A 24,043-nucleotide genomic window follows, 5' to 3' on the forward strand; every position below is an offset into this window, starting at 1 on the left:
AAGCCCAGGCAGATCAGTTTGTGTCTGTAACCACAGCAGTAAACAGAGATATGAAACTCTGGGTAGAGGCAGAGAACTGTGACACTCCAGGATTATACCTTTGTTCAGGTGGAGTAGACAGGTCTTCCCTTAGAGTTTTTCCAGCTTGGCACAGGGCAAGTCTCATGTCTGCTAGGGGTTGGGTCCTGACCCTCAGCCTAGCCTGTCTGAAGCTCATGCAGACAGGACATGTGCAATATCAGGGACACTTCTGCTCTCTGACCACTGGGCTGGGTTTTCCTCTGCACATTAGTTTCCCCATCTGACTAGCAAGGAGATGTTCAGCCTGATTGCAGGACTGACACTGTGATTCCTTCTCTAGACTCCTGTCCTTCTGGCTATCACAGATCTGACCTCCTTGAGCTATAAGACTGGGAGTCCTTTCAAGGTGGGGTCTAAGCCTGACTCACCCATGAGCCCCACATTATTCAGAGCAGAGTTTGGAGTCTGTGGGTGGGTTGTGTGGAGGGGTGGGGAGAAGGTCCACATGAGAACCTGGTCCCTCTGCTCACCTCCCAGCTCCAAGCCCCCAGCACCGGATCCTACTGGACTTCCTTTTCCTGGACACAGAATGCACATATGACTACCTGTTTGTGTATGACGGTGACTCTCCCAGAGGCCCGCTGCTTGCAAGTCTGAGTGGGAGCACCCGGCCTCCACCCATTGAGGCTTCCTCGGGCAAGGTTAGTGGAGATGTGCTGCATGGCTGAAGCTGGAGGATCTAGTGGGACCTGGGGGAGAGAGGAATACAGAGGGAAACGAGACCACGAGGAACAGAGAGGCAACCAGAGGACATCAGAGAGAAAGACACGGGCAAAGTAGGTGGAAAGAGACAGAGAAAGGCAGAGAGGTCGTGGGTCCCCTGTGGGCGGGTCATCCTCCTCGTCTAGTCTCCAGAGCCTACCTGCTATGCCCAGTCCCCTTGTACCCGCAGATGCTGCTGCACCTCTTCAGTGATGCCAACTACAACCTGCTGGGCTTTAATGCCTCCTTCCGTTTCTCCCTGTGCCCGGGGGGCTGTCAGAACCATGGGCAGTGCCAGCCCTCTGGAGTGTGTGTCTGCGAGCCAGGCTGGGGGGGCCCTGACTGCAGCCTGCAGGAGTGTTCAGCCTACTGTGGCAGCCATGGTACTTGTGCCTCGGTGAGCTGTCCCCAGTCGTGTCCACCTAAGGTCCTAATCTGTGAAACCACTCCCAGCTCTGAGATGGGATCTTGCTCCTGCCTGAAGCTCCCCAGGCTCTAGACACCCACTCTACTCTCCTTCCAGATGCCACCCAACCTTGACTCTAGCCCTGCTCTATGCCCACCCTCAGGCCTCACCTCCCACTCCATCCTCCCCCACACCCCCCCTCACCTGGGAGCACTGTCCTCTTTCCTCCCTCCTGTTCTGTGTGGCATTGGGTTCCCTGTCATGTCTTCTGTCCTTTTACCCGTGACCTTGGCCCTGAGCCCTTGGCAACTAGATTGTGCCTTGGGCTGAGCATTGACCTCCATGCTGTCCTCCTACCTGTCTTCCTACATGTCCTCTTTGTCTTCTTGCCCGTCCCCTTGTGGGCCCCTCCCTTTTTCTGCTGATCTTTGCTACTTCTCTGCCTTTTCTGATTGTGTATCTGTGTGCCCTGTTTCTCTCCCTTTGTGTCTTTGCCCATCTCTTCCTTCCTGTCTTTTTTTGCCCGTCACTTCCATTCTTTCCCTTCCTGTCTGTCTCTCTCCTTCTCCCTTTCTGTCCCCCCATCTCTCTCCGCTTGTTTCTCTCTGTGTAAATCTTCTCTCCGCTCTGTCTCTTTCTCTTCTTGCCTTTATGTCTCCTTTTCCTCAGCCCCTGGGACCATGCCGTTGTGAGCCTGGCTTTCTGGGACGTGCCTGTGATCTGCACCTGTGGGAGAACCAGGGGGCTGGCTGGTGGCACAACGTGAGTGCTGGGGACCCTGCCTTCTCTGCCCGTATTGGGGCAGCTGGTGCCTTCCTGTCCCCACCAGGGCTGCTGGCTGTTTTTGGAGGTGAGTTAATGGGTTGTCCGAGTGGGGTCTGGAGGCCTGGCAGCCTGTGACCAGGGCTTAAGACCGTCAACCCCTCTACAGGCCAAGACCTCAACAAGGCCCTGGGTGACCTCGTCCTGTACAACTTCTCTGCCAACTCCTGGGAGTGCTGGGACCTGAGTCCTGCCCCGGTATGGCCCCTCCCCTGTCTTGGCTGGAGGAGCCTGTCCACCTGTCAGACCCAGCCAGGGCTCCCTGCAATGACCCCATTACCCCGCATGCCCCTTACCCCCACAATTTTACATAGGAACCCGCTTCTGCCTTTGTCTGTCTCATTTTCTGTTTCTGGCTTATCTTTATTTTCTTGCTAGGAATTGAACCCAGGCCTTGCCCGTGCTGGGCAAGCACTCTACCAGGAGTGCTGTTTGTCTCCTTGCTTCCTCCCTCTCTTACTGCGTTTCTTTGTCTCACCTTCTCTGTTTGTATTCTCTGTCTTTCTATGTCTGTCTCTCCTTTCCCTCTCTGCATATCCCTGTCTTTCTCTTTCTGTCTCTGTCTCACCATCTGTCTGTCTTTCCCTGTCTCTACATTTATGTCTGTGTCTGGCTCTGGCTCTCTGTGTCACCATCTGTTTCCCTCTCCATCTCTGTCTCCTTGTCTCTTCCCACAGGCTGCCCGTCACTCCCACGTGGCCGTGGCCTGGGCTGGCTCCCTGGTGCTGATGGGTGGTGAGCTGGCTGATGGCTCGCTTACCAATGATGTATGGGCCTTCAGTCCTCTGGGTGGGGGCCGCTGGGAGCTCTTGGCACAACCTTCCTCCAGCTCCTCTGCGCCCCCAGGCCTGGCAGGCCATGCAGCTGCCCTGGTGGATGACATCTGGCTCTATGTGTCTGGTGGCCGCACCCAGCACGACCTCTTCTCCTCTGGCCTCTTCCGTTTCCGCCTTGACAGTACCAGTGGGGGCTATTGGGAGCAGGTGATCCCAGCAGGTGGGCGGCCCCCTGCCGCCACTGGCCACTCCATGGTGTTCCATGCTCCCTCCCGTGCCCTGTTGGTTCATGGTGGACACCGGCCCTCCACTGCCCGGTGAGTGACCTGCCTCTGGACTTCTGGAACTTTAGCCTAACAGATCCCTATGTTAATTTATCTCTCCTTCACTCATTCATTTATTACTCATTCGTTTCCTTACTCTCATACCTTCTCTGATCTTTTATTCAATCTCTTAGTTACTTTCTCCCCCATAGAAACTCATTTATCCATTCATTAAGGCCCTACTTAGTGTCCAGCCTTTGCCAGATTACATAGGTAATTCGAGATGAGCTAGACCTGGGTCCTGCCCACAGAGAGCACCGAGTGGCCAGTCTCCATCCTGGGTGTTCAGAGAGCTCTTAAGAGCCCAGAGGAGGGAGAGAGGCCCTTCCTGCCTGAACCCTGCTTGCCTATCCCCTATAGGTTTTCTGTGCGGGTCAACTCCACTGAGCTCTTCCATGTGGATCGTCGGGTGTGGACAACTCTAAAGGGTCGGGATGGGCTTCAGGGCCCACGGGAGCGAGCCTTCCACACAGCCAGTGTCCTGGGCAACTACATGGTGGTCTATGGTGAGGAGGCTCCCCAGTCCTGCTTGCCTTCCAGGGGCCTGAACCAACCCTTAACTGAGGCTCCCTGCATGGATGTCCCCACCTCCCCCAGGCTTGCCAGCTGTGCCCCTTTCCTCCTTTCCCAGGGGGCAACGTGCATACCCATTACCAGGAGGAAAAATGTTATGAAGACGGCATCTTCTTTTACCACCTTGGCTGCCATCAGTGGGTGTCAGGGGCTGAACTTGCCCCCCCAGGAACCCCTGAGGGTGAGTGGCCTCTCTCCTTCCCTGAGGGCTCCTGAGAGTCCCGTCCTCCCACCTCCTCACAGTGAATCTGTAACTTGAACTATCGAGGTCCTTGTTGGATGACATCCTACTGGAGCTGGCCTTAGAAGGCAGGCCTGGGCTGGAGACAGGACTAGGGTATCGTTACCATGGAGATGGGAGCATCAGTCAGCAGCATCGGACCTAGGTTTCAATTCAGGGCTTGCCATTTTTCCCACTTCCCCAGGGAACTGCCCAGGAAGCAGTAACTTCTAGGCCACAGTGGACGAGTGGAAGAACGAAGATGGCTGGCTTCAACAGCCACCTGCACACAAACTGTCATTTAATCTCTGTGCCTCACTCTCCTGTCTATGAAATGGGGATTATGAGAATGTTAAACTGTTAGACGGATGTGAGAGCAAATTGAGATGGTGCATGAATTATGAAGAATGCCGTGAAGGGCTCAACATGTTTGTTTGTTTGTTCTTTCTTAATTACTTTTTTCGTTTCCTCTTTATTTTTCCTGATACTTTGTTTTTCTGATAGCAATGAGGGACCTGCTGTAGGACATAGGGCTCACTAGGGAGGGGGTGTGGAGCACCCTTCCAAAATCATTAGATCTCTGTTTTGAGATTGGGAAGAAAGCCACAAGCTCTCTCCTCAGAAGATGCTAAATACACAGACTGGGAATATCATTTCAGGAAACTCTGGACTCCCAGGGCCCATCTGTCCTCCCCTCCCTACTGAAAAGGAGACCAACGACAGAGGACTGAGGCATGAGGAAGAACATAATACTTAGGGGCCAGGAAGGAGGAAGGGTCAGAAGGGAACCCTGTGTGACCATCAGGAGTAAAGCTCAGGCCTGGTGTTCAAGGCCCTTAGTGTGCCAGGGCTCTTCTGCCTGTCCCTGTTCTTCCCTTCAGCCCCTTTACTTGGAGGATCAGAATGTGAAGTTTCTGGAAGCCTCTTCCTTTTTCGAATTAGCAATTCCCTGGGCAAATTCCCATGTGTTTACAGATCACATGGATCAGAGGAGGGTGCAGAGTCACCATTCACTGACCAGTTACCTTTCTGTCAGGACTCTTGGTTTTAAGTGACAGAAACCTGACCCAAGGGTATAAGCAGAAAAGAGAATGTTTTGGCTCACTTGGGTCACAACTCAAGGCTGGGCTGGAGTTAGGTGTTCACATCACAGTGTCTGCCATTCTTCCTCCATTTCTCAGATGGGTTCACCTCAGTCTTTAGCTGTTTGCTGTTTATAGATGGCTGCTAATAGCTCTTGGATTTTATTCTACTCCCTTAAAATTCCTAGAGAATTTTTTTTTTCCCAAGAATTGTTGGAACTGAGTCCTGTACCCATCCTTGAACTGGTTTCTGAGACGTGAGGCCTGGGCTAAGACACTACTTTTGCCAGAGGCAGGGATAGTGCCACTCAAGTCTCTAGAATTAGGAATGGGAAAGGGTTATTTTCCAGAAGAAAATGGGGCTGTCACAAGAGGGGAGGCTGGTGCTGATAGACCTGGGTAGCTCTCCTTTACTCCCCATTTCCCAAAAGTGGGTTGGTGGTGCCATTTATAGAGGAAAAAACCGACTCAGAGAAGTCGAGTCTCCTTCCTAAAGCCACACAGCTTGTAGTTGAACCATGATTTGAATCCAAGTAAGTAATAGATTCAGGATTTGAATGCAACGCTTTTTTTTTTTTAAATTTATTTATTTATTTTTAGTTCTCGGCAGATACAACATCTTTGTTTGTATGTGGTGCTGAGGATCGAACCCGGGCCGCACGCATGCCAGGCGAGCGCGCTACCGCTTGAGCCACATCCCCAGCCCTTGAATGCAACTCTTTCTGACCTCAAAAATCATGTTCTTGGGCTGGGGATGTGGCTCAAGCGGTAGCGCGCTCGCCTGGCATGCGTGCGACCCGGGTTCGATCCTCAGCACCACATACCAACAAAGATGTTGTGTCCGCCGAGAACTAAAAAAATAAATATTAAAAATTCTCTCTCTCTCTCTCTCTCCTCTCTCACTCTCTCACTCTCTCTTTAAAAAAAAAAATCATGTTCTTTCTGAAAGATGATTTGGGCAGGGACATTGAGGTTCAGAGAAATGAGAGAATTATAACCAGTGTGAAGTCAGGCAACCTGGGAGGGTTTCCTTGGGCAGATGAGATTGAAGCAGCAACAAGAAGGCTGAGCTGAGTCCCAGGAGAGTCAAGGTAACCCCTGACAGGGAAGCCATGGAAATGGAGTTGGGGGTTTGGGGTCTCACGTTGAGGTTCTGTATCTTTCTAGGCCGAGCAGCGCCTCCTAGTGGTCGGTACTCACATGTGGCGGCAGTGCTTGGCGGCAGTGTCCTGTTGGTGGCTGGGGGGTACAGTGGCCGGCCTCGTGGGGATTTGATGGCCTACAAAGTGCCCCCCTTCGTGTTCCAGGCACCTGCCCTGGATGTGAGCACTGGGGTGATAGGAGAGAGGGTGGCTGGGTGAGGAGGTAGCATGGTTCCCATGGGTGAGGGAAAAAGTGTGGAGGGTACCTCTGGGGGTGGGGGGCTCCCTAGAACCTTGAGAGGAGGGAAAGAATCCCTGGGGTTGAGGGAAGAGGAGCTAGAGGGTCCCTGAGCTGGGGGAGGAATGAAGGGTCCTTGTGGTGTTGAGCAATTAGGGTCCCTGGGATGATCACAGTGAGCGAGGGGTTGGGAGGCAAGCCCCAGCTCTGAGCAGCTTCCTCCTCTGTCTCCACCCCTTCCCTACAGTACCACCTGGACTATTGTTCCATGTACACAGACCACAGCGTCTGCTCCCGAGACCCTGAATGCAGTTGGTGTCAGGGAGCCTGCCAAGCTGCACCCCCTCCTGGGACACCCTCAGGGCCTGTGAGTGACTGCCCTAACCCTTCTGTCCCCTATCAGAGAGCCATGCCCTCAGCTTCCCTCTGCCTAAACAAGTGGTCAGGGACCTTCCCCTGACTGGAAGACTTATTTTCACACCCAAGATCCTAGTTCCTGCCTACCTGCTAATCCCTGAACTTTTGTCTCCCCACCAACCTGATCCTTTGAGTCTTTGACCCTGTCCTGGGCTCCCCAGTACCTGTCTTTGATCACCACATTCCAACCCTGCTTTCAATTCCCCATTCTCCAATTTCCTGGCTCCTTATACCCAGGACCCTTGTATCGATAGCCCTTCCCTATTCCCTTGAGCTCCAGTGGACACTGAACCCTGTATCGATAGCCCTTCCCTATTCCCTTGAGCTCCAGTGGACACTGAACCCTGTCCCGTCCTGTCCTTGCAGTGTCCAGCTGCTAGCTGCTTGGGTCTGGGCCGCCTGCTGGGTGACTGCCAGGCATGCCTGGCCTTTAGTAGTCCCACAACCCCTCCCCGGTGGCCTGGTGCCCTGGGCTGGTGTGTGCACAATGAGAGCTGCCTCCCTCGACCTGGTGAGTGTCTAGGGCAGTGGGGGGGGGAGGGGTGGCAGAGCACCCTATACTGATCCCCCAACTCCACATACCCTTGTCCTCTCAGAGCAGGCCCACTGCCGAGGGGAGCAGATCTCAGGCACTGTGGGCTGGTGGGGGCCAGCACCTGTCTTCGTCACATCTCTAGAGGCCTGTGTCACCCAGAGCTTCCTGCCTGGCCTGCACCTGCTCACCTTCCAGCAGCCACCCAATGCCTCCCAGCCTGACAAGGTGGGCAAACAGCTAGGTGCTCCAGGATTGTTGATATTCCAGGGCCTAGGGTTTATTTTTTTCAAGTGGATATTGGTGGTGGTGGTGGTGGTGGTGGTGGTGGTGGTGGTGGTGTGTGTGTGTGTGTGTGTGTGTGTGTGTATGTATGTGTGTATTGGTGGTGCTAGGAATGGAACCCAAGGCCTTGCACTTAGCTGAATGTGCACTTCACCTCTGAGTTACATCCCCTGCTGTAAATGGAGCTGTATCACCCTAAAAGTCTTTTCATTCAAAGGTCTGATTTACCTTATGAACTTAAAAAGAATATATATAGGTAGGTAGGGTGGGGCATGCCTGCAATCTCAGCTACTTGAGAGGGTGAGCATGATATGGCCTGGAAGGTGTGTGGACTTGGGATTAATCCAGAGAGGTAATCACATGTTCACCCCACCTCTGGCTGCTCTAGGTCTCGATTGTCCGCAGTACAACCATCACCCTGACCCCCAGCGCAGAGACAGATGTATCCCTGGTCTACCGTGGCTTCATCCACCCGTTGCTGCCTGGAGGACCAGGTGGGCCGGGGGCTGAGGATGTGGCAGTGTGGGCCCGGGCCCAACGCTTACACGTCCTGGCCCGGATGGCCCGTGGCCCTGACACAGAGGACATGGTGAGGAAGCCTGGGACATTTGCGGTGTGTTTTTGGTAAAGAGGGGCTTGAGGTGTGGTGTGGGGCATCTGTGGTTCCAGGGGAAGACTGGGGATGTGTCCTCAGAGGAGGAGGACAGCACTGGGGTTTTCAACTGTGAACAGATTTGAAGAAGGTGGGGACGGTTTGAGTTACCAGGTCAGACTCCCCTGGGAGGAGGCGGGTCACGGGGTGACTTGGAGGTTGTCAGGGTCTAGGAAGAGGACCTGAAGGGGTCAGTCCTGGAGGTGTGGTTGGTGCCTGAGTAGTGCCACCTGCCACCTGCGCCAGGTCAGGGCGCACTGCCTCTGAGGCCTTTATCCTCTTCTCAGGAGGAGGTAGGGCGCTGGGTGGCACAGCAGGAGAAGGAGACGAGGCGACTGCAGCGTCCAGGGTCTACTCGCCTCTTCCCACTGCCTGGGCGAGGCCACAAGTATGCAGTGGAGATCCGGGGCCAGCTCAATGGCTCAGCAGGCCCTGGGCACAGTGAGCTCACTTTGCTATGGGATCGGACTGGTGTGCCAGGCGGCAGCGTGAGTACCCAACCCAGCTTCTAACCTGAGACTTTCTGAAGTCCATCCACAAACTCTTAATTCCCTGGATCCTGACCTCTGACTCTTTAACCCTTGGCTTCTGAACTCTGGACCTTACCTTGAACCCTCCTAGACCCTGACCTCTGCCCCAGAACCTGGCCCAATACCATATATATATATATATATTCCCCCCACCCCCGTAATGCTTGGGATGGAACCCAGGGCCTCAAGCATGCTAAACAAGTGCTCTACCACTAAGCTACACCCCAACCCAGATCCCATATTCTGACCCCATCCACATTTTCTGACTCTTCCTGCCCTGACCCTTGCCCTCCATACATTGACTTCTTGTCTCTAGGGTCTCTGGGACTTGATCCTCATTTGCCTGTTGATTTTCTCTCCTGACTTTCTATTCTCTAAACCCTTAATTCCAGTTGTTAGTCCCAAATTCTGACCCTTTCCCAGAAGTTTGATTCCTGACCTTCATGTCACCTTTCCAGGAGATCTCCTTCTTCTTCCTGGAGCCCTACCGCTCCTCGGCCTGCGCCTCCTATTCCTCCTGCCTGGGCTGCCTGGCAGATCAGGGCTGTGGTTGGTGCCTGAGTAGTGCCACCTGCCACCTGCGCCAGGTTGGGGCGCACTGCGAGGATGATGGGTCCGGCGGGTCCCTGCTGGTGCTAGTGCCTGCCCTCTGCCCACTCTGCGAGGAGCATCGCGACTGCCATGCCTGCACCCAGGTGCCCACCAGGCCCAGAGTGGGGATGTCAAGACTGAGGCAGCCAGAGTAGCCCACTGAGACAGGGCCCCTTGGAGCTGGCACGGGCAGCCAAGGGGACCTGGTGGTGAGGAGCAGATGGCTAGGGCAGTTGTCCTTTGTGTAAAGGGAAGAGCCAGGTGGAGAGTAGATGAAACGGGCCTGGAAAGATGACCTGGGAGTCAAAATATGCCTTGTTGAGGGGACAGAAAATGCAGTTGACTCCCCGTTCCCAGAAGAGTCACTGTTCTAGTGACTGGCAGGGGAGACAGGGCTCCAGACTTCCAGCTCGCAACTCAGCATCAAGGGGAAAGTGCCTTCCTCTTTCTATTGCCACCTCACCCCACTCCAGTGGCAGTTCTGGGACTTCTGCTGAGAAGTCCCAGAATCACATGTCATTGGCTCTGGTTGGGTTTTGCAAGCTCCTGATGAAGTCACTGGGATTGGGAGGGAGCGTGGCCCCTTGCCCACCTCTGGATCACAAGGATGAATCTGCCCCACTGGGTCCCATAGAAAGGTACTATTGCCCAAAGAAGGGTGGGTGCTGGTCAAGCAGAACAAACGTGTGGCTGAAGGGAAGGTGCAGAGGGGACAGCAGGGGAGCGAGGTGTTGCTTGTTGAGTGGTGATGGATGGACACCAGGAGCTCAGGGGAGTGGGCTGAACTCAGTGCTGACTCTTTGTCCAACCCCTAGGACCCCTTCTGTGAGTGGCATCAGAGCACCAGCCGCAAAGGGGATGCGGCATGCAGTCGGCGGGGCCGGGGTCGAGGTGCCCTGAAGAGCCCAGAGGAGTGTCCCCCACTCTGCAGCCAGTGAGTTCAGCTGGTCCCAGGGAGCGGGTGGGTGTGCGTGGGGGCATGGGCTGGAGTGACATGGCCTCTGCTCCCGTCCTAGGCGTCTGACCTGTGAGGACTGCCTGGCCAACTCCAGCCAGTGTGCCTGGTGCCAGTCTACCCACACCTGCTTCCTGTTTGCTGCCTACCTGGCCCGGTACCCACATGGAGGCTGTCGTGGCTGGGACGACAGGTGCGGGCCTGGGGGTGGGGCTGATGGAGCGAGGGTTCAAGCTGGCAGAGGGCCCAGTCCCTGATCCCTCCCACACACCTGCACCCCACAGTGTGCACTCAGAACCAAGGTGCCGGAGCTGTGATGGCTTCCTGACCTGCCATGAGTGTCTGCAGAGCCACGAGTGCGGCTGGTGTGGCAATGAGGACAACCCCACGCTGGGGCGGTGAGCACAGGTGGGGCCGGTGGGGTAGGACACCTGGCTGTCCCTCCTCAGTGACTAACGGCGGCCTCTGTTTCTCTGCCCCTTTGCCCTGTCCCGATCCTGTGGCTGCTTTTCCTTTCCTGCTGCCTCCACCTCTGCTTTCCTCCCTCCCCCTTCTCCCCATTTCTCTTCCTCCTCCATTCCCCTTCTTTCTTGCCCTTCCCTGGTTTACTCTCTGCTCACTGTTCTGTGTCTCTCTCTCCTCTCTCCCTTTTCCTTTTCCCCTTGTCTCTGGGCCCTGTTTCTATGTTCTTCTCTCCTTCAATCTCTCTCCCCCCAGGTGCCTACAGGGGGACTTCTCCGGGCCCTTGGGTGGGGGTAACTGCTCCCTGTGGGTGGGGGAGGGCCTGGGGCTGCCTGTGGCTCTCCCTGCCCGCTGGGCTTATGCCCGCTGTCCAGATGTGGATGAATGTCGCCTGGGCCTGGCACGGTGTCACCCGCGGGCAACCTGCTTGAACACGCCTCTCAGCTATGAGTGTCACTGCCAGCGTGGCTACCAGGGTGATGGCATCACGCACTGCAACCGCACGTGAGTGAAGCATGGGTTGCTATGGAGATATCGCTTCAGGACTGGGGCTGGGAGGTGGAGGAAGCCATCCTGGTGCTGGGCTCCCTCCTGTGATTCTAGTATCTCTAGTTAGCCTGGGGGTTTTACCCTGTAGACTAGGACCTCTTTTAAGTGGCAGGGTTCCCAAGGTAACCCTAGTTACTATGGAAACAGGACACTCATAGACAATGGGCTATAACCTTTAGCGTTGCTGTGGAGATGGAGGAGGACCTAGTTGAAAGGGAGTTTTTACAGTGCTGATATGTGGTTACTATGGAGACAAGCTTCACCACGTGTAATGAAGTTACTGTGGAGACTGGGTCACTCAGGACAGTGGAAACTGGCAGCCATTTGTGATAGTGTTCTGGTGGGTGGGATGAGGGGGATGCTTTGGGGGTCCTGGGCCTGCTCACTCCCATATGGTCCCAGGTGCTTGGAGGACTGTGGCCATGGTGTATGCAGTGGACCCCCAGACTTCACCTGTGTATGTGACCTGGGGTGGACATCTGACTTGCCCCCACCCACGCCTGCCCCAGGGCCCCCTGCCCCCCGCTGCTCCCGAGACTGTGGCTGCAATTTCCATAGTCACTGCCGCAAACGGGGGCCTGGCTTCTGTGATGAGTGCCAGGGTGAGCAGCCCTTATCCCAAGACCCTGGGATGGGTTTGGGGGGCTCCAACTTTGTCTTTTGTGAGTGGGCTTCGGGCTCCCTGCATGCATTTCTGGGTCCCTCTGCCCATTTACCTGCTCCTGACCCAAACAGTCTTCAGTGCCACTGTCTTTCTGGTTGGGCTCAGTCCCCCTTTTGGGACTTGCTATTTCTGTCCCAGTCAGGGGCCTTGGTTTCACTCCTTTGAAGTGAGGCGGGTGGGATCAGTAATCCTCTGAGCCAGTTAGTCTGGGCCCACTTCTGTCCTTATCCCTGACTTTGTGTCCCGTCTGCTGCGGTCTTCACAGACTGGACGTGGGGGGAGCACTGTGAACGGTGCCGTCCTGGCAGCTTTGGCAATGCCACAGGCTCAGGAGGCTGTCGGCCCTGCCAGTGCAATGGTCATGGGGACCCACGCCGTGGCCACTGTGACAACCTCAGCGGGCTCTGCTTCTGCCAGGACCACACAGAGGGAGCCCACTGCCAGCTTTGCTCACCAGGCTACTACGGGGACCCCCGGTGAGCCAGGGGCCAGCAGATTTGAGTAGGGTGGGCTTAGGGACACAGTGGGCCGGGGCAGGACTGGTCTGATTCTGGCTCTCCTTCTCCCCAGGGCTGGTGGCTCCTGTTTCCGGGAATGTGGGGGACGAGCTCTCCTCACCAACGTGTCCTCAGTGGCTCTGGGTTCCCGCCGGTTTGGGGGACTGCTGCCTCCAGGTGGTGGGGCTGCAAGGGCCGGGCCTGGCCTGTCCTATTGTGTGTGGGTTGTCTCAGCCACTGAGGTGCTACAGCCCTGTGCCCCAGGGACCCTGTGTCCCCCACTCACCCTTACCTTCTCCCCTGACAGCAGCACCCCTTGCACGGTGAGTACCGAAGGGACTAGGGTTCAAGCTGGAACCATGCCCTGCCCCGACCCCTGCCCTGCCCAGACTTCAAATCCCAAGCTGTTCCTTAGACTGCCCAGCCCCTCTTCCTAAGCCTACAGGTCTTCCCATTTCTCAGTTCTCTTCCTGTTTCCTGAAATCCTCTCCCTCATCCTCCAGATCCTCAGACTCCCCTTCCCTAGACCAGGGATGGTAATTATTAAACCTGTGTACCAATTCTGATTGTTTGGTGGTGGCTGCCGGGAGCTATGTATTGAGAAAGAGGCTCAAGGCAAGAGTGGCCAGTCAGCTAGCCATGTCTGCTTTGAAACGGCATTGGGAGCGGTGGTCTCCATGCTGCAGTTTGACATTTGCCCTGAATGTTCAGACAGCCCCTGTCAGTCTCAGATTGCCCTCCCCTCCTGAGGCCTTCCTCCACCTAGACCCAAGTGCACTTTTTCTTCACCTCATGGTCTTCTAACCCTTGACTCTACACCCCTCCAGCTGAGCTACGTCCTGGCCTTTGATGGATTCCCACGCTTCCTGGACACTGGTGTTGTCCAGTCGGACCGTAGCCTCATAGCTGCCTTCTGCGGCCAGCGGCGGGACAGGCCCCTCACTGTGCAGGCCCTGTCTGGTATGGGGGCTGGGGAAGTAGGGTCCCTTTGTGCTGGGCTTTGTATCCTTTGCTCCTGCATTTGTGATCTGATTGGGCTGAGGAGCCAGGTTCATTCCAGGGACTGTTGCTGACTTTGTGGGTGACACAGTCCCTTGCCTGGAGGGTGGTGCAGTTCCTCTCCATTTCTGGGCCCCAGTTTTTTCAGTGGAAAATAGAGAGGATTTTGCAGGCTGGGCTGGCTCTGAAGAGAGGGGCTGAGCAGGGCATGTGTGTCTTTGGGACACAGAGAATGTGGCTGAGCATCTCCTTAGCCTAGTGATTCTCAAAAGGGGTGACTATTTTTTTTAAGTTGTCAGTGGACCTTTATTTATATGCAATGCTGAGATTTGAACCCAGTGCCTTGCACATGCTAGGCAAGTGCTCTACCACTGAGCTACAACCAGTCCTAGGGGTGATTTTTGTTGCCCAGGGAATATATCGTAACGTTTAGGTAGGTGTGTTTTAGTACAGGGATACTTTATCTCTAAGCTACATCTCCAGTCCTTTTTATTTTTAGTTCTTATTTTTCGTTTTGAACAGGGTCTCACTAAGTTGCCAAGGCTGGCCTCCAACTTGCAATCCTCCTTCCTCAGCCTCCCCAGTTGCCAGGATTATAGCATATACCACCAGTTCCAGCTTCTAGAGATATTTTGACAGTCATGATTAGGGGTGCTATAGGCATCTAGTGGGTGGAAAGCAGAGATGGGGCTGTAGGACAGCCTCTATGACAAAGAACCACCTAGGACTGAGAGGTTGAGAAACTGCTGAATGGATGGGGATGCGCTGGAAAGGATTGGTTGCCTCAGGCAGTTAAAGAGCCAGAGTTTGGATATGCTTTCTTCCTTCTTGTTGTGAGTCAGAGGCTGGTGCTGGAGGCCAAGAGAGAGATGTGTAGTTGACCTGATGTAAATGAACCCCCAGGCTTCCACAGTGACTCCCATAGAAATGAGGGGATTTCATTGTGCCCAGCAAATATTTCCAGAACACCCACACTGAGGTCACCTGAGCTCTACACGGTGTAGCTGAGAACAGGGACATAGGTGCTGCCTTCAAGAACCTGGGTAGGCAAGGGGGTGCCCAAACAAAGCATTAGACTCAGCATAGTAACTCTCTCCCGAGGCAGGGAAAAGGAGTGGCACTGGCCTGGCTGGGGCTGGAGCTAGGGAGGACTTTTGTGTGGGGTGAGTTTGGCTGGAGGTGGGAAGCTGGAGGCATGGTGGGAGCACCTTCTCCAGGTGGAGGAGTAGCAGATGCCAAGTCCCTGAGAGCAGGATGGTGGGCCAGGCTGACGCTAGGGCATACTGGATGAGGAAGTGGGAGGTCCTGAGGTCAGGGTTCTGCAGGGCCTTAGGCTCCAGCAGGGGTCTCTTAAAAAATACAACTTTATTGAGGTGTATTTTACATATCATATCTTGTAATTAATTTCTGTTTCCTACTTCTGGCAAACCTGCTAATCTTTATAAAGAAAATCAGTCTTACCTAAGAGTAGTGGAAGCTGTAGAAGGTTTAGAACTTGCCTGTGATGGGGTCAAACTTCTTGTTTTTAAGAATTGCATGGGGGGCTGGGGTTGTGGCTCAGTAGTAGAGCACTTGCCTTGCATGCGTAAGGCACTGGGTTGATCCTCAGCACCACATAAAAATAAATAAAATAAAGATATTGTGTCCATCTACAGCTAAAAAATATATATATTAAAAAAAAAAGAATTGCATAAGCTGCTGGGAGGGCAGAGTGTAGGGCAACCAGGAAGACAGTGGGGAGATGGCACTGATGTCCAGATGAGATGCGATGTTGTCTTGCCACCACTGAGAAGGTGGCAAGAAGTAGGTTAATATGAGAGATTTAGATTTTATTTTTATTTTTAATTTTTATTTTTTTTTTTGGTGCCTGGGATTGAATCCACTGCCTTGTGTGTGCTGAACACACGCTGTACCACTGAGCTACACCCTTCACCTGAGATTTAGGCTTTAAGGTGGATGGAACTTGATGGGTTGGTCAAGGGACAGGCGTATAGAGAGACCGTAAACCACGGCAGTGACTATAAGTGACCAGGGTACTCCTTGCCTGGTTGTGCTGGGTTTTCTCCACGCCTGGGGGTGGAGCAGTGTCCAGAACACGTCCTCTCTCTCCACAGGGCTGCTTGTGCTGCACTGGGAAGCCAATGGCTCCTCCTCCTGGGGCTTCAATGCCTCAGTGGGCTCTGCCCGTTGTGGGTCAGGGGGCCCAGGGAGTTGCCCTGTCCCCCAGGAGTGTGTGCCCCAGGATGGGGCTGCAGGTGCTGGGCTCTGCCGGTGTCCCCAGGGCTGGGCTGGCCCACACTGCCGCATGGCTCTGTGTCCTGAAAACTGCAATGCCCACACTGGGGCCGGGATTTGTAACCAGGTACAGATGGGACAGGGCCAGCCGAGTGGGGCGGGTGGTGACCAGGACTACCCTGAGCCTCCTTTTGCTGTCTCCAGAGCCTGGGCGTGTGCATCTGTGCTGAGGGCTTCGGGGGCCCCGACTGTGCCACGAAGCTGGATGGCGGGCAGCTGGTCTGGGAGACCCTCATGGACAGCCGCCTCTCAGCTGTGAGTTCTGGGTACCTCCTCTCTGAGGACATGCCACACAATCTGTCTTGTGGATCATTTCTCCAACCTGCTTTCCTGGCCACTTCAGACTGTCCACCCATGCCTGACACTGTCCTGACCTTAGCCTGACCCCTGATACCTCTGCCCCCACCTCCAGGACACTGCTAGCCGTTTCCTACACCGCCTGGGACACACTATGGTGGAGGGACCTGATGCCACCTTGTGGATGTTTGGGGGCCTGGGCCTGCCCCAGGGGCTTCTGGGAAACCTGTACAGGTGAGGACTGTGCTGAGGAGGTGGGATACCTGAAATAAGAAAAGGTTACCCTAGGGATTGCTGAGATGTCTGTCATCCAAGAGTCACCTCAAGGGAATATAGAAAACCTCTAAGGTGAGGGACACTCAAAAGATTCTGGGATACTCATCACAGGCGGCTCACCTAGGACTGGGATACTCTTTGGGTGTTGCTCCCCGGGAAATGATAAGGTAACTGTTATAAAGATCACCCCAAGGGAGGCTGGGGCATCTGCCAGGTAGGGTCACTCTTAGGGTTGCTGGGGTGATTGTACAGCAAGGCTGCTGTTCTGCATCTTGGCCCCAGGTACTCGGTGAGTGAGCGGCGATGGACACAGATGCTGGCTGGAGCTGAGGATGGAGGTCCAGGCCCATCACCCCGCTCCTTCCACGCAGCTGCCTATGTGCCCGCTGGGCGTGGTGCTATGTACCTGCTTGGGGGACTCACAGCTGGGGGTGTCACCCGAGACTTCTGGGTCCTTAATCTCACCACCCTACAGTGGCGGCAGGAGAAGGTGAGCACCTGTCTCCATCCCCCAGGCAAAGATGGCCACAACAGCTCTTGTAAGCTTTCCATCAAAGGAAGCCATCTCCCAGAGTTTCAGCAGGAGTCCCCAAGTTGAATTGCACTGGCTGTCTTGGGTTACATTGTAGTTGCAAGCCAATCTCTGGCCACAGGCTTGTGATGCTCTGGCTTAAGAGGCTGGAACACAGGCTCACCCGAGAAGAGAAGCAGGAGCTTCCCACAGGCATACCAGGCTGCTTGGGCCTGGAGAAGTGGATGAGGAGTGGACAGAACTGACCAGAGTCTGCTGTACACCTGCCAGGGCTCTGTCTTAGAAGGTCAAGGTCTGACCAGCCCCGGGAGCTTACTCCCTCCTTAGCAGTTCAGAGGGAAGGGACTGTGGGACTGTGTCTTGCTTCTATCCACAAGGGGACTCCAACTTCTGGCTCCCTTGATGACCTTGATCCTTTATCCCTCAGGCCCCTCAGACCGTGGAGTTGCCAGCTGTTGCTGGTCATACTCTTACTGCCCGCCGAGGCCTATCTCTGATCCTGGTAGGCGGTTACTCCCCTGAAAACGGTTTCAACCAGCAGTTGCTTGAGTACCAGCTGGCGACTGGCACCTGGGTGTCTGGACCCCAAAGCGGGACACCTCCAACAGGTGGGGCTGGGGCTGGGCTTTGCGTAGGCTGTCCGCTCCCATACTCTGGTTGCTGCCCACTGTACCCTTGTTATTTCCCTTCCCGGACCCCAACCTCATCCAGAATCTCAGGAAACCATCTCTGGTGATGTTCAGTTTCTGTTTAACTCTCCCCCACTTCATGATGACCTGCCCACCTCCTGCCCATTGTGGCCATTCTCTCCTCCCACCCCCAGGTTCTAAGATCACTGTCCCTCAGGGGCTGTCCTTTCCCTATCATGCTTTTACATGCTTTTATCATTGTCCCCTGGACGTTCTGTCACCCTGTCTCCCTCCTATGAGCTGATCATAATCGCCCAACTGTTGCTTTCTCTCTTCCCTTTCTCCATGTCTCTATTGTCCTTTAGAATTCAAGAGAGGGAGGGGTTGAGAAGGATTCCTTGGTCTCTGGCTTCAGGGTGTGTTGGGGTCATGGTGTGGTCACCAGAAGGGGAGCCCAGGAGGTGGGGGGCATTGCTGGTCAGCCCTTCTCTGCCATCTCTGTGGCTATTCTGCCCCCCTCCAGGTCTCTATGGTCATTCTGCGGTCTACCATGAGGCCACCGACTCCCTGTATGTGTTTGGGGGCTTCCGCTTCCACGTGGAACTGGCAGCCCCTTCCCCAGAGCTCTACTCCCTGCACTGTCCTGACCGCACCTGGAGCCTGCTGGCCCCTTCTCAGGGGGCAAAGGTCAGGAAAAATGGTCCAGATAGATGACTATGGGGAAGGAGGTGCCCAGGGACTGGCTTCCTCCTCAATTCCAGCCTCCCTTTCCAGTCCCCTACACTGAACCATAACATCCTTAGATCTCCTCTTTTTCCATCCCTGATTTGGAGGCAAGAATCCTCTCCAGGAGGTCAGAGGCATGGGTTCTGCCCTTTCTCTGCCCTGACTTTCTGTGTGGCCCTGCAGGTCCCTTCCTCTTCCTGGGCTTCCAGGCTATAAAAAGTAGAACTGGGACCCCTAGTTCTTCCTGCCTTACCAGGTCAAGGAGGTGGGTGTGGGAGAATAAGGAACCATCTGTGCTGGTAGGGACAATGGCTTGTGCAGTTTCTAAGTCCCTCAGGGCAGGGAGAGGCAAAAGAAGGCACTCCAGGGAGCCTCAGGCCCGGGGCTGTAACTTGGGTGGCAGGAATGTTGTTGTTCACCTCAGGGGGTCTGAGCCAAGTCCCTGGGGATGACTGGGTGAGCTGGTGGAGTAGGAAGGGAAATTCAGGGGTGGCAGGTGTGGGGATGGAGCACAGGGAACAAGGGACAGGGCTCTGACAGGCCATCCATACTGTGTGTTTCCCCAATAGCCCCGTCCCCGACTTTTCCATGCTTCGGCTCTGCTAGGGGACACTATGGTGGTCCTCGGTGGGCGCTCAGACCCTGATGAGTTCAGCAGCGATGTTCTGCTCTACCAGGTCAACTGCAACGCCTGGCTTCTGCCCGACCTCACCCGTAAGTCCCCTTTGATCTCCCTGGGAGAGTGGGGAACACCCTGGGGGAGGCTTGTCCCTGTCCTGGGACCCCCACACATTAGAAGTCATTCTGATTTCCTGGGACTCGCCAGCAAAGCACTCACCCCGCCCCATATGATTTAAAGACCATGAGGAAGATCTTTTTTTTTTTTCTTAGAAAATTTACTTTTTATTGTGACTGTAAAAGTAATAATATTCATTGTATATAATTTATAAAACAGGAAGGGAAAAAACACCCAGAATCCTACTCTTTAGAGAGAACCCCTGTTGGATGCGGGGAGTTTCCTCCCAGGCTTTGCTGTTCATGAGTTAGAAGTGGGCTTTTTAAAAAAAAAAAAAAAAAAAACATTTATTTTTTAGTTTTAGGCGGACCCAATATCTTTATTTTACATTTATGTGGTGCTGAGGATTGAACCCAGTGCCTCATGCATGCTAGGTGAGCGCTCTACCAATGAGTCACGACCCCAGCCCCTAGAAGGGGGCTTTTATCTTGCCCTTTTTTCTCTTTTCTTTGCCATGCTGGAAATCAAGCCCAGGCCTCACTCATGCTAGCCAAGTGCTCTACCCCCAAAGGCACCCCAGCGTTTGTATTTCACTTAGCAGAGGGAGTGACTGTGTGTGCTTCTGAGCCTGTCTCCTTTCCTTTTTGCTTCTTTTTCTGACCTTAATGCACTTTTTCTCTTAATCTACCCTTCCTACTATTTTCTCTCTCTCTCTCTCTCTCTTTCTCTTTTGAGAATTAAAAAAGAAAAACAAACAAACAACAACAACAAAAAACCCCTGCTAGGCGTGGTGGCACACACCTACAATCCTGGCTGCTCAGGAGGCTGAGGCGAGAGGATTGCAAGGTTGATTCCAGCCTGGGCAATTCAGTGAGACCTGGTTTCGAAGCAAAAACAAAAAAGAGCTGGGAAGGTAGCTCAGTGGTAAAGTGCCCCGCATTCAATTCAGTACCTCACAAAACCAACCAGCCCACAAAAAACTAAGGTGAAATTTGTGTAACATAAAACAACAGATAGAGGGTAGCTCAGTGGGAGAGTGCTCGCCTAATATGTGCAAGGCCCAGGGTTCAATTCCTAGCACCACAAAAATAGGTCAATAAAAATGATCAACTCCTTGGCATTTAGAGCCATTGCAGTGTTGCTCAGCCAGCACCTCCCGCATGGTTCCCAAACATTTTTCTCTGCCCTTGTCCTCCCCGGCTACCTTTTTCTGTTTGGTCTGCCTTTCTCTTCCTCTCTTTTGCTGTCTGATTCTCCTGCCCGTTTGTCCTCGGCTGTCGCTTTCCTGCCTGTCTTCTTTGACCCTCCCTGGCTTTTCCTTCTCTGGGCGTCCCTCCTTGACTGACCTCTTGGGCGGTCTCTCTGAACACCCTATCTTTCCTCAGGCCCAGCCTCTGTGGGACCCCCAATGGAGGAGTCTGTGGCCCACGCGGTGGCAGCAGTTGGGAGCCGCCTGTACATCTCTGGGGGATTTGGTGGAGTGGCCCTGGGCCGCCTACTGGCACTGGCCCTGCCCCCTGACCCCTGTCGCCTAATGTCCTCACCTGAAGTTTGTAACCAGACTGGAGCCTGCTCTTGGTGTCATGGGGCCTGCCTTTCCGGGGACCAGGCCCACAGGTAACCACAGTGACCAAGAGCCCATTATAGGTAGTGGTGGTTCCTGTTGAGGGTAACTGCACCATGAGCTGGGAGGGGACCTCAGGAGTATATTGATGTGGTTCAGGAGACCGGCTTTCATGTGAGAGAGTGGGTGAATCATCACCGGTGGGGCAGCCTGAGCCAGCTCCAGCCGGGAGCCTTGTTTGTGGGCTCGGGTCTCATTCTGGAGGAGCTGGTTCTGAATTGAGCCTAAATGAAAGATAACAGTTTAGAGCAGCAAAGTCTAAAAGCGGGCTCTGTGTGGTATGTTTGGGAGATAATCTGACCTGAGGGCGAGTGAGACTGACAGGGTGAGTGGGGTCATCTCAGAAAGGGCTTCCACCGCCTGACTGAGGCACTGGGCTCTGTCCAGCTCCACAGTCCCTCACCTGAAGTTTGGGATCCAAACATTTCTGCAGGCCCAGGGGTTCATAAGTTCGCTCCAGCTCACTCATTTGGCTGCTGGATTATCCTGAACTGACTCGAGGCTATTTGTGGGCTTTGTTTGTCCCATGAAGTGTCTCATCACATTAACTGCAGGAATATTAATGGGTTTGATTATTGGGGGTGGGGGAAGCACCTGAGTGTGTGTGTAATAGTGGGAGCACCCACTGCATTTTTAAAATCTGGAAAATTCTAAAACCTATGCACCTCCAAGGATTTAGGGGAAGGGATTGTGTATCTGCACTGTGGGCAGCCGGGGGAGCCATGGAGAGTTTGAGCAGGAAGGGGAGGTCAGGCCTGGGCAGGGAGATCCCTGGAGCGGTTGTGAGAGGTGGAGTAATGAAGAGAGGCAGCAAGGGGACTTAGGTGCTGGCTGTGGGAAGAGGAAGAGCCCTGAATTGGGCAAGGGCCTGTAGGGAGGGGGAGAGGAGATGGTCAGAGAAAAAAATTCAGGAAGCAGAGGGCTCAGTGGCTGAAGGGGCAGGAGGGCGTGGGGTATTTTCTGATATTGCTGGCCAGGGTGACAGGTGAAAGTGAGACCATCTGTCACAAGTGGTGGGGAGGACAAGGATCAGGAGGCCTGTGCAGGGTCCATCTCAGGATACGGTATGGGGGAACAATAGGACCACATCCAAGAAGCCGAAGGATGGGCCTGGCTGAGTGGGTGAGCCACACTTCATGACCTCCAGGTTAGGCTGTGGGGGTGCCCCTTGCTCCCCAATGCCTCGATCCCCAGAGGAATGTCGACGACTCCGGACCTGCAGTGAGTGCCTGGCCCGCCATCCCCGCACCCTACAGCCTGGAGATGGAGAGGTGAGTGGCTTGTGCAGGGAATAACAAGGAGTGGCAGGCAGAGGGGCAGGAGGTGGAGATCTGTGGCCAGTTGTCTAGGGTCTCGGGAACCACTGAGCCCTTCAGCAGTGATTGGATGGGAAAGACTGTCAGAAGGGGAACTGAGAGCCCTGCAGACCCCACCAAGCCTGCTCCTCCTCAGGCATCAGCCCCCCGCTGTAAGTGGTGTACCAACTGCCCCGAGGGTGCCTGCATTGGGCGCAATGGGTCCTGCACCTCAGAGAATGACTGTCGCATCAACCAGCGAGAGGTCTTCTGGGCCGGAAACTGCTCAGAGGCGGCGTGCGGGGCTGCTGACTGTGAGCAGTGCACCAGGGAGGGCAAGTGCATGTGGACACGGCAGTTCAAGAGGACAGGTGAGCCTGAGGGCTTGGGGGCCTGCACTCCTGGGTCTGAGGGAGGAGGCCTGGGCCTGGACCCCTGGCCCTGAGGGAGGAGGGCTGGGGGCCAGACTGAGTTCTAATCTGTGTCCTCTACCCAGGGGAGACACGCCGCATCCTCTCAGTGCAGCCCACCTACGACTGGACATGCTTCAGCCACTCTCTGCTCAATGTGTCTCCAATGCCCGTGGAATCATCACCCCCACTGCCCTGCCCCACCCCCTGTCACCTCCTGCCCAACTGTACCTCGTGCCTGGACTCCAAGGGTGCCGATGGGGGCTGGCAGCACTGTGTCTGGAGCAGCAGCCTCCAACAGGTACTGCCCCTTGCCTCTCTGCCCTCAGTGGGCTTTCTTTCTCCCCTGTCCTCCTCCTTCCATCTCCCTGGCTGCAGCCCGCCATGCCTTCTTCCTCCTCACACCAGCTCCTTCCCTCTTGCACGTTCCGTGCTGTCTTCTGTGCCTCCTTCCCAGACTCCCCAGCCCCTGTATCTCTCCATTGCTCATTCATGGTCTCCTCTCTACTTTCTTTCCATAACTGTTGTTTCATGCCCCCTCAACCTCCCTTTTCTGCTTTCCTGCTCCATCTGTCTACATTGGGAGCTTCTGTTTGCAAGAAATGCTGCCCCCAGCTGCTTTCGTAATAAGGAGGTGGGGTGTTCAGTAGAACAAGGAGTGTTGCTGTTCTCTGGCTCTTCAGCCACACTGCCTGTGGTCTCAGTGATTCTCCATACATCTGTGTCCTTCGATTTCCTTCAGCTTCATCATCAACAAACAGGGCCTCAGATTATATAGTTTTCTCATAGGGCCCTCTCATGATGAGTTTGCTCACATTTTCAAGGGGAAACTGTGACCCAGCTTGTGAGGCAGGTGTCCAGCTGTGGTCCACTGAGACATGGCTGGGGAGGGCCGGGAGCATGTGGTTCCAATGGGGCAGGGCAGGTGAGGGCTAGTCTGTATTCTTGGATTGGAGGGGTGATTGGTGTGGGCAAAGCAAGCACCATGTGTCCAGGAAAGCCTGCCCCTTGATTGCCCAGCACATCCTCTCAGCTTCCAGAAAGTTCATTCCAAAGATGCCTTCACCAAGTGTGATTTACCTTCACCAGGTACAAAGGTGTTTGCCTCCTACTCCACCCCAGTGGGGGACAAGACAGATTCACCTTCTACCATCATCTCTAGTAGGAAATGAGTCTCTGATTCCCCCCAACATCTGTTCCTCATTCACACCTTGATTGTGCAAGACCCAATAGAGTCCAGCCTCCTCGCTGGCCACAGCCCACGAGCCGGTGATCACCTCAGCCACCACCCTGTCACCTTGGACAGCAGTGCAGGGAAAATGGGACACTTACCATTAGAACTTCCATTTTGAGAGGTGATTACAGAAAGAAACTGACAATAATATCCAACCCGTTCCAGCCCAGGAGGTCAGGGTGTGTAGGACCTCGGGCATCTATGGCTAGATGCCTGCAAGTGGCATCTTGGCTCATTTGATCAGGGGCTAAGGTTCCAAGCTCAGGGTCCAAGCTCAGCTGGGCCTGGGTTTAAATCCAACCTTGTCACTGTCCAGCTGTTTGACTTTGCTTGAGTGACTTGTCCTCTCTTAAACCTCAGTGAGTAATGGGAATCATTATCAACAGCCTGTCCCATAAGGAGGTCATATCAGTTAAGTAGGAGAATTTACTTAGAGCACAGAACAGTACCTGCCATCCAGTAAGGAGTCATAGCCAGTTACTGCTGCTGGT

At 54.5% G+C, this 24,043-nt stretch overlaps 1 protein-coding gene across 2 annotated transcripts in view; it reads left to right on the forward strand.

Annotated features, from left to right (window-relative positions):
* Nucleotides 1-24,043, forward strand: part of Megf8 (multiple EGF like domains 8) — a 40,176-nt gene that overhangs the window by 5,208 nt on the left and 10,925 nt on the right. For both annotated transcript variants that reach the window (XM_005338148.5, XM_078031987.1), the window contains exons 2-34: nucleotides 559-722; nucleotides 974-1,180; nucleotides 1,859-2,039; nucleotides 2,121-2,209; nucleotides 2,689-3,104; nucleotides 3,471-3,616; nucleotides 3,742-3,864; nucleotides 6,153-6,307; nucleotides 6,613-6,732; nucleotides 7,149-7,293; nucleotides 7,379-7,542; nucleotides 7,988-8,188; nucleotides 8,539-8,739; nucleotides 9,240-9,476; nucleotides 10,188-10,306; nucleotides 10,389-10,520; nucleotides 10,612-10,725; nucleotides 11,045-11,293; nucleotides 11,741-11,940; nucleotides 12,268-12,478; nucleotides 12,573-12,822; nucleotides 13,327-13,459; nucleotides 15,613-15,860; nucleotides 15,938-16,048; nucleotides 16,206-16,324; nucleotides 16,649-16,856; nucleotides 17,326-17,506; nucleotides 18,051-18,214; nucleotides 18,823-18,967; nucleotides 20,375-20,606; nucleotides 21,761-21,884; nucleotides 22,066-22,279; nucleotides 22,405-22,619. In XM_005338148.5, coding sequence (XP_005338205.1) covers nucleotides 559-722; nucleotides 974-1,180; nucleotides 1,859-2,039; nucleotides 2,121-2,209; nucleotides 2,689-3,104; nucleotides 3,471-3,616; nucleotides 3,742-3,864; nucleotides 6,153-6,307; nucleotides 6,613-6,732; nucleotides 7,149-7,293; nucleotides 7,379-7,542; nucleotides 7,988-8,188; nucleotides 8,539-8,739; nucleotides 9,240-9,476; nucleotides 10,188-10,306; nucleotides 10,389-10,520; nucleotides 10,612-10,725; nucleotides 11,045-11,293; nucleotides 11,741-11,940; nucleotides 12,268-12,478; nucleotides 12,573-12,822; nucleotides 13,327-13,459; nucleotides 15,613-15,860; nucleotides 15,938-16,048; nucleotides 16,206-16,324; nucleotides 16,649-16,856; nucleotides 17,326-17,506; nucleotides 18,051-18,214; nucleotides 18,823-18,967; nucleotides 20,375-20,606; nucleotides 21,761-21,884; nucleotides 22,066-22,279; nucleotides 22,405-22,619 — 5,918 coding nt within the window. The remainder of the gene's footprint in view (nucleotides 1-558; nucleotides 723-973; nucleotides 1,181-1,858; nucleotides 2,040-2,120; nucleotides 2,210-2,688; nucleotides 3,105-3,470; nucleotides 3,617-3,741; nucleotides 3,865-6,152; nucleotides 6,308-6,612; nucleotides 6,733-7,148; nucleotides 7,294-7,378; nucleotides 7,543-7,987; nucleotides 8,189-8,538; nucleotides 8,740-9,239; nucleotides 9,477-10,187; nucleotides 10,307-10,388; nucleotides 10,521-10,611; nucleotides 10,726-11,044; nucleotides 11,294-11,740; nucleotides 11,941-12,267; nucleotides 12,479-12,572; nucleotides 12,823-13,326; nucleotides 13,460-15,612; nucleotides 15,861-15,937; nucleotides 16,049-16,205; nucleotides 16,325-16,648; nucleotides 16,857-17,325; nucleotides 17,507-18,050; nucleotides 18,215-18,822; nucleotides 18,968-20,374; nucleotides 20,607-21,760; nucleotides 21,885-22,065; nucleotides 22,280-22,404; nucleotides 22,620-24,043) is intronic.

The sequence above is a fragment of the Ictidomys tridecemlineatus genome, chromosome 15 (genome assembly GCF_052094955.1).
Source record: "Ictidomys tridecemlineatus isolate mIctTri1 chromosome 15, mIctTri1.hap1, whole genome shotgun sequence".
Classification (NCBI taxonomy): domain Eukaryota; kingdom Metazoa; phylum Chordata; class Mammalia; order Rodentia; family Sciuridae; genus Ictidomys; species Ictidomys tridecemlineatus.